The sequence below is a fragment of the Thamnophis sirtalis genome, unplaced genomic scaffold (genome assembly GCF_051295495.1).
Source record: "Thamnophis sirtalis isolate CommonGarterSnake01/CBP01778 unplaced genomic scaffold, rThaSir2_p1.2 scaffold_1, whole genome shotgun sequence".
NCBI classification, from domain to species: domain Eukaryota; kingdom Metazoa; phylum Chordata; class Lepidosauria; order Squamata; family Natricidae; genus Thamnophis; species Thamnophis sirtalis.
This window is the reverse complement of record NW_028261381.1, coordinates 72,337,558-72,355,437: the sequence shown is the minus strand read 5'-3', so window position 1 is coordinate 72,355,437 and position 17,880 is coordinate 72,337,558. Positions and strand designations below refer to the sequence as shown.

Below are 17,880 nucleotides of genomic sequence, written 5' to 3'. Positions count from 1 at the left end.
TTGGGAAGAAGATGCAAGAGAATCACTTTAAGTGTAATTCTAGAAAAAACTTTTTTCCCTCCACATTTCTTATATTTTACCAAATATTCTAGTAGGATTAGTTTTGTAAACTGGTTTTTTTAAAGCAATAGTGACACTCTTTGTTATCTTCCATCTAAAACAAAACAAAACATAAAGCCCCCTTATATCTATTAATGAGATTAGTGGTGGTGCCATCAGATGTAATTTTTATACTCAATTATAAAACAGTGACCCCCTAAACTCCCAAATTACATACATCTGATAATGACAAAACAGCCCTATCCATATGTAGTATATGCATGTATGTGCACGAATGCACATATGATATGTACTTGCAATTTAATGAAAGTATTAGTTCTGGAGCAAATTGGGCAAATAGTGTTTAGACTATTATTAGAATCATTATATCACTGTCGTTGGTCCTGGGATTGCCAGGCCTTTTCTGATTATCAGATGCAACAAATGACGTCCAATTTTATTGACCAGTTTGGCTTCAACGATGAGAAGTTTGCTGATCAAGATGACATCGGCAAGTAAGTACAGTCCTATTTTAAAAGTTTTTTTTGTTTTCCATGTCTTGCATCACAGTGGTTATTCATTACCCCTAAAAACAATAAAATACTGTTGGTTTAGTTTTGTTCCATAGATATTTATGCTTTTTGTATACTCCAAAAGAAATCTCATTATTAATTTGTAATTAATTTAAAAAGCAAAAAAAAAAAATAATTGTGACCCTAACTAAAATAAAACAAGTTTTGTTCTATTCTATGAGTTCCTTTCTCTTAAGTTTCAAGATAAGTTCTAGAACTTGGGATATATCATGACCTGGTTTGAAAAATATATTTGGGATTGCATAATGGATGTATTCTATGGGACCCATATCTGTATTTGGAACCACACTCATTTTCATGTGGGATGAGCAATTATACACATATGATAAATAAAAACAAATTAGTGGTTGCAAGCTATAAAAATTGTTTTTCCTTAGATGATGAATTCAGTTGGATTGAAATAAACTTTCATCTATCACCTACTATATTTATACATTATGACTTTTTAAATTTTGCTATCTCTTAGCTTATTTGTTCTGAGAAAATTATTCAGGCAAGTTATCAGTTTCTTGGTATATAAAATGGGTAAATTGACTAAAAGTTGACTAAATGGGTAAGTTGACTAAAAGGGCTAAAAGTTCCCTACAATTAAAATGTTTAAAAGCACAATTCAAACTGCATATAAGCAATTGCTCATACAAAAAGCTAACCTACAACTAACACAATGTTTATGCACATTCTGATGTTTTTTCACAAATTAAATTAAAATCAGTAAATAGCTAAATATTGATTTCCAAATGCATATGATGGCATATGTGTGAGATGGGCAAGAAACAACTTTATGCCTTTTTTTTAACATGCATTTGAAATTCAGTAATTTGGATTATGTAGTGTTCTGTTTTAATTTGGATTTATGAAATGCATCAATGTAACTGCACACATTCCAAGAATCTGTATCAAAATCTGTATCCCAGATCCAGCAACATTATGAGTGCAAATATTGCATATCAGAACTTTGGCATATTAAAATCCTAATTTTGAAAACATTTCTGACAGTCTGAGCATAACCATTCTTGGAATGGTGGACCTAACATTGTTTTTCTGCTGACATCCAGAAGTAGTTTGGTAGCAACATAGATTATTTCATTTCCCTTCCCATAGAATTATCCAAGAGTGTCCATATTATCACATTATTGAAGGGAATACTACTGCTAGAAGTGATGCCTGTCATTGAGACAAGTGAGTTTAATCCTTGTCCTACTTGAGCTTGTTTAAAGAGCTTTTAGCTTAATATATTAGCAATCAAGCTGCCTGCTCATCTTTGAAGATGTAATGTAGAACACCTTGACATATTATAGTTACTAACAGACGCATAAGTTGAATCATTTGCAAGCTCTATTTAATTGTTAATATATGCAAATTGCGATGACTTGCGTGTTTGCAGCGAAGCATAATTTTTAAATCTGGCTACTTCATATCACCCTCAGGTAAAAATATTTTGAAGGTATGCATTCCCTTTTGAGATACCAATTTCATTGTATTTAAGTATAATGACAATAAAGATTATACTTATACTCTTAATAAAGGAAGAATCAGTGTTAGGCGTGAAGTTTATCACGATCTGAAAACAAGATTCAAGTTTCATTTTCTCAAGTAATTTATATGGGCTATTTGAAAAGGCTTTAAATTTTGTACTAGGAAAGAGTATTTCAGGTTTTTTTTAGATACGTAAAGTTATTAAATGAAGTTCTTCAGTATATCCTATAAAGTGATACTTCCTTTTTGTTTTACTGCATAAATTTGTACTTTGTTCACAGTGTTTCTTTTGATCGTGTATCAGACATCAATTTTACCCTCAATACAAATGAAAGTGTAAGTATTTTTCAATTTTACCCTCAATAGAAATGAAAATGAGTACATATCTCTGAATGAGAACTAGCCTGCTCCACAGCCTGCTGGTGTTCTTTAAAAGAGTATAATTTTAACAATAGAAACTCTACTGCTGCATTCTTTACAAAAGGAATAATTAGAAGAAACATTTTGTGTAGCAATAGCGCTTAGACTTACATACCGCTTCACCGTGCTTTTACAGACCTAAGCAGTTTACAGAGTCAGCCTATTGCCCCCAACAATTTGGGTCCTCATTTTACTTACCTCAGAAGGATGCAACAGAGAGCAGGAAAACCTGGAATTCTTGTGTTCTTATTTTAATGTTTTTCCCTCCCTTTCTTTCTCTATTAAGTCTAATTTGAGATCAGAGATCAGGCAAGCAAGTGCTTGGAGGGAGGGATAATTAGAAACATTTGACATGACAACTTCATCTAACCTACATAAAATTATTTGAACCTTGTTTTTGGACCTTAGGAGGCTTTTGCCTATATGCACACACACATATTTGGACAACAGACAGTGTATAATAAATGAGGAAGTCAGTATTTATTAATAATGCTTTTTTTTCACATGTCCAGGGCAACATTGCTTTGTTTGAAGCATGCTGCAAGGAGAGAATACAGCAATTTGATGATGGTGGCTCTGATGAAGAAGATATCTGGGAAGAGAAACATATTGCTTTTACTCCAGAATCTCAGAGAAGATCCAGGTAATTTTCAAATACTATAGCAGGAAAATTTTATTTTGTTGTTGATGATGATAGCTAGTCACAATCTCCTACTAATCTCCTCTGGCAGAAATGTAGGTGACAAAGCAAATTTTGACCTTCAGCACTGCCTACTTTTTATGTTGCCCAGTGGTTGGAGGCCTTCTGAAATACAACAGCTGAAAACAGAACCCTTCATAGCTTTTTATGGCATGGATTTACATACTTTAAATTCATTAATTTAATCTGTCAAGATATTTAGGATAGTGTCTGATCAGATTTTTGGGAGATCACTTTTAAAATTAATGCAAAGGAGGCTTCAGTTGGCCACCTACTTCCTTGAGCTTTACCATTTAACAGTTAATTAAAAAGATGTTCAGTAGAGTCAAGTAAGTTATAAATTCCTTCTTATGAAAAGAAATGGCTCCTAAGGTTACATGAGCTACACTGGCTCCTAGGTGGCCTCCAGATGCAAATTCAAGGTGCTGGTTGTCACTTTAAATATCTACATGACATGGGTCAGATCAACCATGGACTACCTATCCCAATTGTTTTTGCCGCTTCCATTAGTTCTGATAGAGCGAGCATGCATGTCCCATCAGTGAGGCAGTGTCACCTGGTAAGGTCAGAAAGCGTAACCTCTCTGTCATGACATCTGTTTTAGGAAACAGTCTGCCCCCTCCCCTCTGGGGTGGCCTCATTAGCCTTTCAGAAGGCTGTGAAGACCTGGCTCTTGGACTCTGGCATTATATGGTTTTGTTGAATAGGTTGCTAATGTAATTTTAAAGGCTCAACTCAATTTTTTAAATTAGTTTATATAGTTTAGTTATATTTTATTTACATACACTGCCCAGAAATGCCTGGCTAAAATTGTTAAATAACTGGATTTTTCATTCGAGGGTCTAGTGACTTTACAAGAGTCCATATTCCTCTGTATGATTCCTTTGGATTGATATTATCTAAGTGGCAAATGTAACAGAATGTCTAGCATTGCTATGTTGTTTAAATACACTGTAATTGTATTCATAGTTTTCCAGTTTGTCAGTGTGACTCTTGAAACAGTGACACCTGTAGGCTCATGATGAAGCCTGAAAAAGATTGAGTACTTTAACGAATAGCAGAAATCTGCTCTGCTTGTTTGAGGCAAAACACAGTATAAAATATTTTCTGAAAACTACTATTGAACGGCATTAAAATTGGTGGATGTTCAACCATGAGTTCAGCAAAGAAGTCCTCTTTGTAGCATTATTTAATATTAATGAACAAGGGGGAGGAAATGAGTCAGACCTCTTCATCTATTCTTAAGTTTTAAAGTTTTAAAAATGGTTACGTAATAGATGGAAGGGGAGAAAATTCATATTATATATCTCTCATTAAAATAAAAAGTTCAGGCAGTACAGACAGTGAAGAGAGCACAGATTCTGAAGAAGAGGATGGAACGAAGCAAGACCTGTTTGAATCAAGCACCAATACAGAAGACAAGATGGAAGTAGATTTGAATGAAAGTAAGTAGCTTTTTTCACACAGTTTCTCATGCATTCAAATTCAGATGCAGGAATTGCACTGTGCTTACTGGATTTTTTCATTTGTTAAAAAAAAGTGGAAGCCTTTGGCCTTCTTTTTTTTTTCATTATTTCTACTTCCTCACGTTAACTCCATAAAAATAAAAATATTTTACATCACCTCTGTTATTATGGTTACTGCCTCAGTTGGACCAAGATGGACCAAACTCAACATTTAATATATCACAATGCAAGAACAATGTATGGATGTACAAAGGAACTTAGAAAGTTGTGCACCACCTCTTCCTCTCTTGGTATTTTTGGCTTGTAGTAGGTGGCTGTGAAAGGCAATCAGTAGACATTTTCCATTACAAATGAACCTGCGTAAAATATGAAGAGGTATATTCTAAAAAGACACTGAATTTTTGTAAAATTGAATTGTTTAAATATGGTAATGGGAGAATGACTAGTTGTAAATGATTCTATTTTTTCTCAGTATTCATAAAAGTAATAACAGTTGACAAATTTTCCCTCTGACTTTGTTTAAAACTTAAACAAGCTGCCTTGCTATAGGCTTAGTATTAGAAAATAATATAATTGTAATGTTACATTTTTTCCCAGCACCTAATTGGTCAGCTAACTTTGATGTTCCTATGGAAACCACACATGGCACTAATCTGGATTCTGTTGGATCTGATGTATGGAGCACAGAAGAACCAATGCCAGCAAAAGAAACTGGTTGGGCTTCCTTTTCAGATTTCACTGTAAGGTAGGAAAGTTTTGTATTCCTGCAAAACCTACAAATGAAATTAAAAAAACAAGAAAAAAACCATATATTTTATTTTCACATATTTTATATTTGAAATGAAAGCATTAGCTCATTAGTTTTCTTTGGCATCTTTTAAAAGTGCAGCTGTAGTAATAGATTGACATGTTTAGGTGAAAAATATCTATCTGTTGTGCAATTTGAGAAAAAAAATGGTTGCCATTATTTGAGGCCCAAGTCAGTTTTTTGTCACTCATCCTCAAACCACATTGCAGAAATTCATCAATAAAGTGCAGAATTGTAGTATTTTTCCCTGACGAAAAGAATTATTTTACTGAGAAAATCTCAGCCTCTAAAATTAAAACCTAACCTCATTGACCCATTAATTTTGTTGCAAATTCCATTTCTGTACAGAAAATCTTGAATAGGATAAAACAAGCAGCACTGACATTTTCTTCCCTGGCACTTCAAGAAGTGCTCCTCTTCATTTTCTCTTTATCCTCTTCTCTCAACCATTATCCTCCTTTTTTCTGCATTTCATTCTGTTGAACATTATATTTTTGTTTTCTGGATTAAAAAATAAATCTGTAGCTGAATAGCCATCTGTTTTTTTCCCCTGTCCTAATTGAAAGGATAGTTTAGTTTTCAGAATTTATATAAACTTCTATAAGGTCTCAAGTGCTCATTGATATTTAGACTGCCTTTATTTGCTATATAAGCACAAGTATACTCTAGAATCCTGTTTCAAATATTTAACATTATCATATAGAAATGACCAACTGAATTCTATCCTGTGTACTCCTTGCAGAAAATAACTGAAAATGTGATTCATCAATTTATCTTACTTTTGTTTTTAAAGTTCAAAAGATTCTTTGAGAAGTAATTCACCTGTGGAAATGGAAACCAACACCGAACCAGTGGATCCTCTGAATGCAAATGAAGTTGCCCTTGTGACCCAGCCAGAAAGTAAGAGCTCAGGATGATTTTGATTAATAATGTGTGGCATTAGACTCAGCATATTCTACTAATGTGAGAATGCCATTTTACAGGAACTTGGAATTGATCCTTCTCTGGAGTTGTGTCTGCTATATCCCTAAGTCTGCCATATTTTATGAAATCCTGTCTCCGTCAGTACAACTTGGGCAAAGATGGTTTTTCCCAGTTTGGTAGAAAGTGAAAAGGAAATGTTAAGAGAACTTGGCAATGATTTATCAGTGTTTGTAGGTTCCACAGTTTCATTTCTCTGACATGGGTTCTGAAGACTTTCATTATTATTTTGTTGGATTTTTGTTGATGCTTTAAACAATGAATTTTAAAAAAATTTTTTTTAAATAAATAAATACTTATGCTGCCCATCTCCCCATTTTTACTTGCCATCCAGAGTTGCTACTGTGGCAGTAAGCTCTCAATAAGAGTTTGCTACTAATAAGTTAAATATATAAAAGTTTATTCTTCTTATTGCTGACAGTTCTTTACAGCTCAGCACAGAATAGAAGAGTAATACAGATATAAAATATAAAATAAAAGAGTAACTGTCCAGTTTCATTGTTCAAATTCTTTTTTCAGATGTAGGAAGTATTGCAATGGAAGCTGGTTCTGATGGAGAAGATGATACAGAAAATGCAGATAAAGTGACTGAAACAGTAATGAATGGCAGCATGAAGGAGACTCTTAGCCTTACTGTAGACGCTAAAACTGAGACTGCCGTCTTCAAAAGGTGAGGCATTAAACTTTGCTGCCCAGTAAGTTTAAGGAATTTTCATTAACCATATTGAAAGGTGGCCTAGTGTTGCATTCTCAAACCATTTAAAACAAGCATTTGGCACAAGCTTTCTGTGAAATTGAGGTTTGAACATGATTTTTTTTGTGAGTGCTAAAAGTTCAATCAAATGAGGTATTCCTATTTTCACTGAATATCATTGGACAGATTTTTAATTTTAAGTTGATAGTTGCTATTTTTTTCTTACATAGCCTCTGAAGTCTTTTCTGTGTTTTATGTTTGCCTCTTTTTATTTAAAAATAATTTTCTAATCTAGTTATGAATGAATTATTGAAAATAATAGCTGCCATGGGGCTGATGCAATAGCCACACAACAAGGGCCTCCCCCCGCCCCTTAGCTTGTACTTTGAGATGGTTATATAAATTTAGCATGTTTTATGTGCTCTTCAGTCCAGCTTTTTGGTCAAAATTCTGACCTGAATATTAGCATAATGATTATTATTATTTTTTTGGCCCATGTCTTATTTACATGCCATCTAATCCCCAACTGGAATGAAAAAGACCTGAACTCACACAATACCAAGGGGGGCTCACCCACCCTTGCAGATTTCTTTCAGTACATTAAGGAAACTGTTACACCAAGGGCTGAGAAAATGTATAACTTCCAGCCACATTTTATTTATTTATTTATTTATTTATTTATTTATTTATTTATTTATTTATTTATTTATTTATTTATTTATATTTAATTAATTTTCCACCCATCTTGTTTCAAAATGATCTGGGCAGTTTACAAAAAGTTGGCCTTTACTATGCTGATAGTTATGCTTAGGCCCTAACTGATCACTATTATTGTAGTATGACAGGAATAGGGAGTGTCACAAAGTTGCTTTTTCAAGGGGCAACTGGACTTCCTGGTTTTTCTGAAGAAGCTTCTTGGACGAGAAGTGAAACGTCTTCAAAGAAAAGCCAGAAAGTCCAGTTGCCTCTTGAAAAAACACCTTTGGGACAACCATGACCTGGATGACTGAGAATCTCCATAGACTAATAGGGAGTGTGTTGCAGGCAATTTTGATTTCATCCTTCAATAGGTGTTGGTGGGGAAAATGGCCCGAGGCCTCCACTCCCTGCTGTGGAGGCATAGTACATGATACAAAGATGACAATGATAGTTCTCTCGTTCTCTCTCTCTCTCCCTCCCTCTCTCCCTCCCTCTCTGTCTCTCTCCCCCCCCCCCCCACTTCCAAGAACCAAGAGATGGATGGGACATGGTTGAGGTCTTACTCCATCAGCTGCCTTTAGCAGTGAGTGCCTCCCTTCGGGCCCTAGGTCAATCGAAAAAATACTCTTCCAGAAGTCCAAAAGGGAAGGGGGCAGTTCTCACTTCTGGTGGTGGAATGTTCCACAGAAAAGGCTCCTCTCCTTGATCCCGCCTGTTTCGTTTCCTTAGCAGATGGGATTCATAGCAGACCTCTTGCACAGGACAGACTGGGGAGGCTTGTCCCATCTGGGAGAGACCACTTCTTAGATGTCCTGGACCAGTGCAATGTAGGGCTTTAAAAGTAATGACTGGGACTGTGAATTGAATACGAAACCACACTGGCAATCAATGCAGCTAGTGCATATTTGAACTAAGGCAGCAAAAACCTAGGCACAGTATACATATAGTGTAGTATATCTAAAATGAAGAAAGAAAATATGCGGCAAGATAATCAGAACATTTACAAAGAATTAAGTTAAATTAAGTTTGATACTCAAACTTCTGATGCTCAGAATTCTTTAATTATAAGTAAATATCCCCATAACAAGATTTGTTTTTATATTCTTGGATGAGTTTTCTTTTTTCCCCCTATAAAGTTTGTTTAAAAAACAAAATACGTCCTACAAGTGAACTTTACAGGGACATTATGTTAAAACAGAAAATAACCAGCTAATAACTAATATGTATATATTAGATATGAGAATGCAACAAAGGGTAGGATAGTACTTTTATGCTGGTTAAATATTCAAACTGAAACTGAGTCAGCTTAGATGAGATGCAGTGACTTCCACTTTGCTTGGAGGGTCGTTTTGACTGCTCCCGAGGCTTCAGGGAAGCCTCCTGAAGGTCCCTGAAGCCTTGGGAGGGCTTCCAGGGGGGCGGGGGAGGCTGTTTTCGCCCTCCCCAAGCTCCTATAAAGCCTCGAGCCTGAGGAGGGCAAAAAAAGCATGCAAAAATGGGGGGGGGGTGTCGTGCCTGTAGTGCGCGCATGCGCACTGGATGTATGTGTCACGCATTGCATTATGGGTGCGGCATGCCCGCACCCGACCTCCCCTTTGATCCCCTCACTTATGGCACGCGAGCCAAAAAAGGTTCGCTATCACTGCTATATAAGACTAGAAAAAAAGTCTCTTTGAAACAGTCCATCCTCCCAGAAGACTATTATACTTAATAGAGTGGTTGGGATAAGGCATTTTTCTTTGTTGTTCCTTTTCTTTTCAGTTACTGTCTATTTTATAATTTGACTCTACTAGTTTCATTACACTCCAGATCTGGATGGATGATTTTTCTTCTATATGGAAAATAGGAAGTTTGCATTAGCTAGACAAGTGGAATAGATGCCTCTGTACTGGCTAGCTTGTGCACTATGAAACACCAGAGCTAAATCCACCATATTTTCTTTGTGTGTGTGTGTGTTAATTTAGGATATCCTTTTCTTTCCTCATAAAGTGATTCAAATTCTGGATGTTTTGTACACTTGTTTTGTGAATATAAACAATGAGTACTTAAGCATAGTCCTCATGTAGATTTTTCAAGCCACAGATTGCTGATTTGCTTCTTTCCTGTTTTCTGGAGTACTTTTTATTGAGTAGTACAGATGTGTGTGAATTGCACTCTTTTGGATACTGGAAAAGGACAAAACACATCATTAAACATCTGGTTTTCAAATATTTCGGTTTTCATTCAGGAAAACTCAAAACAGTTTATATTATCCCATGAAAATTGAGGCTGATTTCTGGTAATAGGTTGGTTGTAAACTGTTGTTGGATAATTTCAGGCTGCAGTTGGGACCTGTGATTACTGAATATTAAGCTTGTAAAATCAATCCATAGGTGTCCACAAAGAAGCTTAGTTTTAAAAATGTATCCCAACTGTTCTTAGCAGTATAAATTTCTAGTTTGTTTAAAGAATTTGGATAACAATACCACTATTTTTGTTGCATCCTAGACAGACTTGATCCGAACATTCTTCTTTTCTGGGAAAATCTTGATAGTCTTTTTTTATATTACTTTTCTGTTTTTTCCACCCTTCCCTTTCACTGTGGCTTCAGAGTGTTGAAATCCTATCGGTATGTACTGTAAAGGATCATTCATGTTTTTGTTTTGTTTTTTCATTTTGGGCATCATTTACATTCTTTATTCCTCTTTTTTTTACTACTCTCTCCTGCATTTTTTTCTTGTCCAATTCCTTTTTAATAAACATAAACTGATGGGAATAATGAATGTCAACAGAAACAACAATCTTGTGCTTGTTTTCCATGTTTCAATCATATTTCTAAAATCTGTCTGCATGTGACCTCTGGATCCTTTTCCCCAAGTCCTTCATTATTGCATGGCAATACAAGCATTTAAAGCACAAACAAAGCTGTAATTTATTTTTTTTATTAGTGAGGAAGGAAAACTGTCTACCTCGCAAGATGCTTCTTGTAAATATGTGGTGGAAGAGAATGCAGATGCTGGAGAAGAAAGTCCTGTAGCTCCGCAGCCCACTTGCAGCAGCCTGGAGCAGAGGTACCTGTTGTTGCCAAGACATTTTGTTTTATTATGAACTGTGTATATATGAAATGCTTATAATCTGTCTTATTACCTGCTCCTAGAATGTCTTACACATGGGCTCTTACAGAGGCTGTGCTTTCACCCTTATAAACTTTTGGGAGAAAAAGTGGTGAGGAAAAAAAGGAAATATGGTACATGTAGTCATGAGGTAGACCCAGCTGTATAGATCTTCCTTTCAGGGAAAGATATTATGGAAAACCATACAGATAAATGAAAAGATAAATATGTATGGCAACTTGCTCTCAATTATATTGGAGACTCCTGGAATTATGGGCTATTCTACATCCTATAGCAGTGTTTCTCAACCTTGGCAACTTGAAGATGTCCGGACTTCAACTCCCAGAATTCCCCAGCCAGCATTCGCTGGCTGGGGAATTCTGGGAGTTGAAGTCCGGACATCTTCAAGTTACCAAGGTTGAGAAACACTGTCCTATAGGACAGGGGTCCCCCAACCCCTGGGCTGTGAACTGGTACACCTTTGTGGCCTGTTAGGAACCGGGCCATGCAAGTGAGGTGTGAGTGAGCAAAGCTTCATTTGCACATGTGCAGGAATAAAACACACATACATATACACACGGAAGACCGTTTTTCTTACGAAACTGGTCTCTGGTGCCAGAAAAGTTTGATACTGCTGTAGGATTCTAGCACACTAAACATTGCTACATTTTACCATCTTGTTATCTATGTGCTTGTCCATATATGACAGAAAGCTGCACAGAGATTTCTGAGCATATTGGAGAGCACTGTGTCCTTATAGGAGTAGAACACTGAATTAGCCTTCATAGACTTTATGGCCAAAGTACTAACAGCTTCTTGATTCTGGGATGTAATAAAAAAAAGGCTGCTCTGGCAGTTTTAAGTTTGCTGCTGATAAACTCGCTTTATACTTGTATTGTTTTTTTTAAATTTTTAACAGAAATGCTATTGCTACTGCTACATTGCTTTTATTTATGTCTGACATTAAGTATGTATCTTGGAGATGGGAGAAAGCAGCTTAGCTAACTGGGAAGATAGGAAATGCACAGATCAAGCAAAGCTTTTTTTTTCTCCGTAATAAGCTAAGAGCATAGGTTACAATGATAAGCAATGAATATGTTCACTTTGTTTATTCTAGCAATTAGAAAGGCAACATGCTTTAAATATTGGTTGTAAGAAAGATCTTTATTACAGTCAAAGACCAGCAATATACATTTGTCTTCACACTATATTAAAAATACTAACATTAAAATATAATTAAAAGTATTTACATTAAAAGTGGATAATAACATTATGGTCCAAAGATTGTTAAAGGTCTGTCCAGATAATTGGTACAAGATGGTACTATACTGTAGCCAATTTTTTTCTTATGGACATTGCAGCAGCACAGAACTTTGCCACTGCATACGTGGTAACCGGGTTAATGTCCTGGAGGAGAAAACCTAGATAAAAATTGTCTGCCCTCCCTGGCAATCTCTCTAATAAGGGGAGAATATATGCAGACCTACAAGCTCTGTATAGCTTGCATGTACATGTGAATTATCTTCCACTTCTCCTTTACCACATATACAAACGTGTTCGGCTATAGGTGTTCTCTTATAGCTGTCCTGGAGGAGTGCTGAAGGAAGAATGTTAAATCTGGCTCTGAAGAAAGCTATTCTTTGTTTTGGAGAGATCAAGTCATTCAGATATCTTGCCGATTCCCACACACCCTGTTTGATTCTATCCCTACTGTGGAAAGGGAACCTATTTAATTCTTGGTTGTAAATATTGGTTGTACTTTAGTAACATATTGAAAAATACTTGTTTACAACAGCTTTCTCATCCCCATAATTTATAGTTTCTGTTTAATAAAGAATATTTATAGTGAATTTCATTGTAATATTTTTTTGTGAATTGCTAATGCTTTAGAAAAGGGCTCACTCTTCTTCAGATATATAAAGGATTGCAGAGATTGTAAATGTTAACCTTTTTTGTATTATATTAGGATTTTTTTAAATATACTACTATCTACTATACTATTATATATTTGGTGAATTTATTGTTAGAATTTGTGATCTGAATGAAAAATATCTAGGTCCCCAATGTTGTTGAGTTAGGGATATATCTGGAAAAGAAGTGCTCCATTCAAGTTGGTTGATTCCAGCAGATTAAAATTCAAACTTGTGAGTCATATTCTGACAAAACAAAACTTGAACCTAGAAAACACTCTTGATCTCATCTCATTCCAACAGTGGTGGAATTGGGGCTCCAACCATCCAATTTGCAGAAATGGGCCCAAGAAGATAATTTGTAATATTTATAGACACACAATTATTGATAAATGGATGCTAATTGTTCATTATTGGCACATGTCACTGATCAAAATTAATTTGCAATAGTTGGAGCCATATATTTATCTTTCTAATGCTAAACATCAAGTCTTTTGACTAGAAGTACATTTTCCTTGAGAAGTCCTCCTATGTGATACAGAAACTTCAAAAGAATATAAACATCTAATTAACATCTTCAGCTTAATATATCTAATTGCTCCTTATTAAAATAAAACAATATATGTAAATAAATTATTAATTTGATGCATCGCCAACAATATAAATGCAGTGATGTCATTGCTAAAATATTGCCTATATTTATTATTGCATGAATTATACGGCTTTTAGAATTATATGCAGCGGAAAGTTCATGTTGAAAAAAAAAATCTAATTTGTTCTTGTTTTCCAACTTTTTATTTTTAAAGAGGATTGGCAGCAACCAATTTCTGAAATCTCAGTGCCATGGCAAAAAATCAGTAAAAATGCTGATATCCTATGGGAAAGTTAAGCTATCTATGATGCCAAATTTGAAGCCTAGGCTTCATGTAGTGATCTCCAATGTGTCCTAGGTCACTTCCTGGGAAGCCAGGGAAATTTCACAAGGCAAATCATTGTAATGCTGAATTCTTTAATTTACTTTGCAACTATATCAGTGCCATAAGGTCTATTCCATTTTTAAAAAATCTAAGAGTAATTTGATTAACTTTGTTTTTCAGCGTTCAGAATCATTGTGTACTCTTCTAACAATTTGATGCTTCTTTGATCTCCTTAGGACTGAGCAACAAACCATTCTAGCAGAGGCATCTGTTAATGGCCCTGTATGATATGTGATATTGACTGATGATAACTGAAGAATATGAACTGATTTCAAGGATATGATTCTTGAGAATTTCATCTAGAACCTATTGGAGCCAGTCACTGCTGCATTTAATTTCACAAGTGATCAGGACCAGCAACATTTATATTCTAGATTTTGAGACATTGTACAGAAATTCATAAGTGTAAAAATTGCACATTGAAGAATACCAAGAAATTTTTGCGTATGTTTATATTGTATTGTTCTAAATGATGGGTGATTGTGAAATAAGAACTTGCCACCCAAGTAACATTAGTAATGATACTATAGTTAAAAATGGCTGTAAGAATAGTTTTATATAAAAAAGTGAATACCCAAATCTAATGTATTTGAGGCATACTATTTGACAATTAGTGACCAAAGTATGTAGCAATTTTCATAATTTTTCACCCAAAACATTTTTAAGTATCTTTCTTTCATTTTGGCAAAGAAATTGTTCAAATGCAATGCCCTTTAAATGTTTGGTTGCTTTAGATTTAAAACAATGATTTAAAAAGAATTTTGGTGTTTGACATACTACAGCAAGCTTTCAAACTGGTAATTGTTTTCTGTATTGTTTAAACCAGATCAAAATGTAAGTCTTATCGGTAGAGATTTTAAGTATTTATTACTACAGCTTAGTTGACAGATTGATGTTACTGTAAAGCCATATGTTCTGTTAAGTCTTGTTTGCTTGAAACAATACCTTACAGGTGAAACACTAGAATTTTGAAGTGCACATGGCTTGTTGTGTATTTTTACAAGACTCACTTTTTTTAACCCATTCACCAAGATGTACTTTTAATTTAGAGCATTACAAAATTACACATTTTGAAACAATCTTCATATTTAAAACACTGTAATCCTTTTGACAAATCAAATAAATATAACAAATGCCCATGCTGCTCTTGTAATTAAAGTTTGTGTTTTAAAGATATAATGTCTTTAAATATCCAAATTGGGCACTTGAGCATGTTAATTGTTATATTTTCACTGTTTTGATCCGTGTGAAGATTTCATTTGTAAGTTTTAAACCAGTTTTTTTCATAACTGGATTGTGTATATATATATAGTGATTATGGAAACTAATTGTAATTTATAATTTTCTATGTCATAAAATTCCAGCCGCCTTTTCAAACAGAAGCAATATAATGTATATTGCCACATTCTTTGGTGGAAGGGTTAAAGGACACCTCTTGCACGTTTAGGTGCAAAATCCACTTTTCTTTCTTTCAAAAGAAGTTAGTCATGTATTTTTACATCATATGTTTTCCTGACCAGTATTTAAAAGCCAAAAGGATACTCTAAACAATGGCCAATGATTTATTTTAGAAAGTGTCCCAAGCTATGTGCCTAATATTACATTGCATACAGAAATAAAAACAAATGTATACTGGTACTTTTATTTTCTCATTACTTCTACATATGTATATGGCCATCATTTTGATGTTAGAATATGCATAATTGTGTGACCTACACAAAGAGAATAAGAAATAATAAAATAAATTAAAGGGAGGAATAAAAAAAAATCAACTAAAAGGTAATTTATATCAACAGCATTCACTGTATTTATTTTCTATCATTAAACACTCTCATTCTCACCATGACGTTTATTCATACATGCTGCTTGCTCTTCAGATTTGGTAAATTTTCAGCTCAACCTAGGGGACTGTACACACCCACATGGGCTTTTTAGTATAATATGAACATGATTTAACCATATTACAAGATGCTTTTCCTGTGGTTTCGGCGAGAGGGGCTACAACAGGTTTTGTTACAGCCTGATAGGTCCAAAGACTGAGGGATTTTTCTTAAGTATCCTCCTTTCCCTCTTGGCTCCCAGTTTCCCTCAGTCTTTGGTCCAAGCACTAGCTGTGGCTCCAGTGAGGTATTATATTAACTGTGATAAAGATTCGATTATTGGAAATTCTAAATTAATTCTAAACAACTTGCCATCAGAGAGATGTTCCAGTCTCATGAGAGAGCAGGGGGCTTCGCCTACGAGCTCTGCAGCAACCTGAGAGCTGCAGGCTCCTGAGCGCAGCAGAGGCCGTTTTTCGCTAGTTTTTTAGCGTGACAGCTCAAACATGGCCTCTAGTGGTCAACTTTAAGAAGCGCTAGCCGATTCTGTTCAGATTTTAGCGCTGCTGTGGCCTCACCGTGGCTTGAAAGACCTGCCGCGGCTCGCTTCGTCACGGACAGCGCGGCCCTCAGAACAGAAAGTCTACAGATAAACTGGGCGCAGGAGTGTCTCAGATTCAATTCATCGTGAGGCTAATCCCTCAGAACCACTTCAAAGTTTGCCCGATTCTTCATCCATGAGGTGTAGTGGCCATTTTGGTGCGACCTTGTGGGCAGCGGCTTCCTGCTGCATTCTCCAGCAGCGGGCTGAATCGAAAGTTAATTGAAGCCCACAGGAGACGAAGCCCGCCAGGCTTCACTAAGCAACTACAGCAAGCCAGAGATCAAAGCACCCACAGCCGTCCTCAGACACGTGAGTGAGGCATGGCCTCCACAGTTTCAGATCTACAGGCCCAAGGAGATCTAGCGGAGGAGGGCCAGGGGAGGCTTAGACCCAGGGCAGTGGCCTACAGCCGACCAGCGCCCTTCCAGAGTTGCTGCTAGGGATGAATCCAGAAGACCAAAAGCCCGGGAAAAACAGGTGGCTAGGGCAGAAAAACATCAAACATCTGGTTTGCCTACTAGGGGCTTCAGTCCTTCCCCTCTGTCTCTCCTGCAAGACCCCACAGTGGGGTGGCCTCCCCTTCTCCCCCCATCTCACCTAGAGCCTATAGGGAAAGGGTGGAGGACCCGGGGGAAGGGGGATCCCGGGATTACCTACTGGCAGCAGAACCTGCCCCCCGTGGCCCCCCATCATGAGGCCCTTCTGAGGAGGATTTAGACCAGTTACCAGATAGCATCAGGAGACTCATCTCCGCAGCTATTTCTAGGGATATTTCCTCGGGCCTAGCCCAGAGGGACAGTTCTTCCCAAGGGGTGCCTATACCACCAGCGGTTTCCAGGAGATCTCCCTCTTCTTCCAGAGGGCACAGTAATCCTAGGCCTCCTTCCCCCTCAGTGGTCAGTAAGGGTGCCATCTTGGGGGAGGTCACACACCCAGACGGGGTTTTCAGAGGATGAGGATTCCGCCCCTCCTGAGGTCCCAGCCTTTCTGGGGCTTCTTCCTCCCCCCGCCTTCGAGCCTATGTTAGACAAGGCCAAAAAGACTACTCAGATAGGCACGGGGGCTCCACCACTCTCCCAGCACAGGGATCCCAACTTGGCCATGTTTATAAATCCCAATACGGATAAAGAGGAAGTTCCATCCCCTTCTCTTTTCCTGGCAGTGGTACAGAATCAGTGGGCGAGGCCTTCTTCCTTGCCGAACCCTGGAGGCAATGATAAGCGTTATTACAAAATGGAACAGGCCTTTTCCCAGGCGCTGCAAATTCCCATGGTAGATGCCCCGGTCACCCTTTTGGCTAACACATCCACTGTAGTCTCGGGTGACATGGCTGACAAGCTGAAGCCAGAGGAGAAGCGTGCAGAGCTTACCCTTCATAAGAACTTCAATGCTTCTGCCTGGGCCATTAAGGCGGCTGCGGCAGCGTCCTATTTCAACCGCACAACGGTCATGTGGCTTTGACAGCTACAGGACCACATCCCGATCCAAGATGAATGTCTTCACCAAGACCTCACTAAGATCATTTCAACTACCCAGTTCTCGGCGGACGCCACCCTGGACTCCATTAAATTTGCGTCCAGAGCTCTATTCACCTCTGTGAC

The 17,880-nt window shown here is 36.8% G+C and overlaps 1 protein-coding gene across 10 annotated transcripts in view; it reads left to right on the top strand.

Moving 5' to 3' along the window:
• PPP6R3 (protein phosphatase 6 regulatory subunit 3) overlaps nucleotides 1–15,493 on the top strand; it is a 60,444-nt gene extending 44,951 nt beyond the window's left edge. For 5 of the 10 annotated variants that reach the window (XM_014054435.2, XM_014054432.2, XM_087715910.1 and 2 more), the window contains 10 exons: nucleotides 457–554; nucleotides 2,390–2,444; nucleotides 3,041–3,171; nucleotides 4,555–4,673; nucleotides 5,292–5,439; nucleotides 6,296–6,402; nucleotides 7,003–7,153; nucleotides 10,467–10,484; nucleotides 10,804–10,926; nucleotides 14,032–15,493. In XM_014054435.2, coding sequence (XP_013909910.1) covers nucleotides 457–554; nucleotides 2,390–2,444; nucleotides 3,041–3,171; nucleotides 4,555–4,673; nucleotides 5,292–5,439; nucleotides 6,296–6,402; nucleotides 7,003–7,153; nucleotides 10,467–10,484; nucleotides 10,804–10,926; nucleotides 14,032–14,083 — 1,002 coding nt within the window. In that variant the 3' untranslated portion in view covers nucleotides 14,084–15,493. The remainder of the gene's footprint in view (nucleotides 1–456; nucleotides 555–2,389; nucleotides 2,445–3,040; nucleotides 3,172–4,554; nucleotides 4,674–5,291; nucleotides 5,440–6,295; nucleotides 6,403–7,002; nucleotides 7,154–10,466; nucleotides 10,485–10,803; nucleotides 10,927–14,031) is intronic. The other 5 variants (XM_014054439.2, XM_014054437.2, XM_014054440.2 and 2 more) reach the window with 5 other exon arrangements.
• The last annotated feature ends 2,387 nt before the right edge of the window (nucleotides 15,494–17,880 follow it).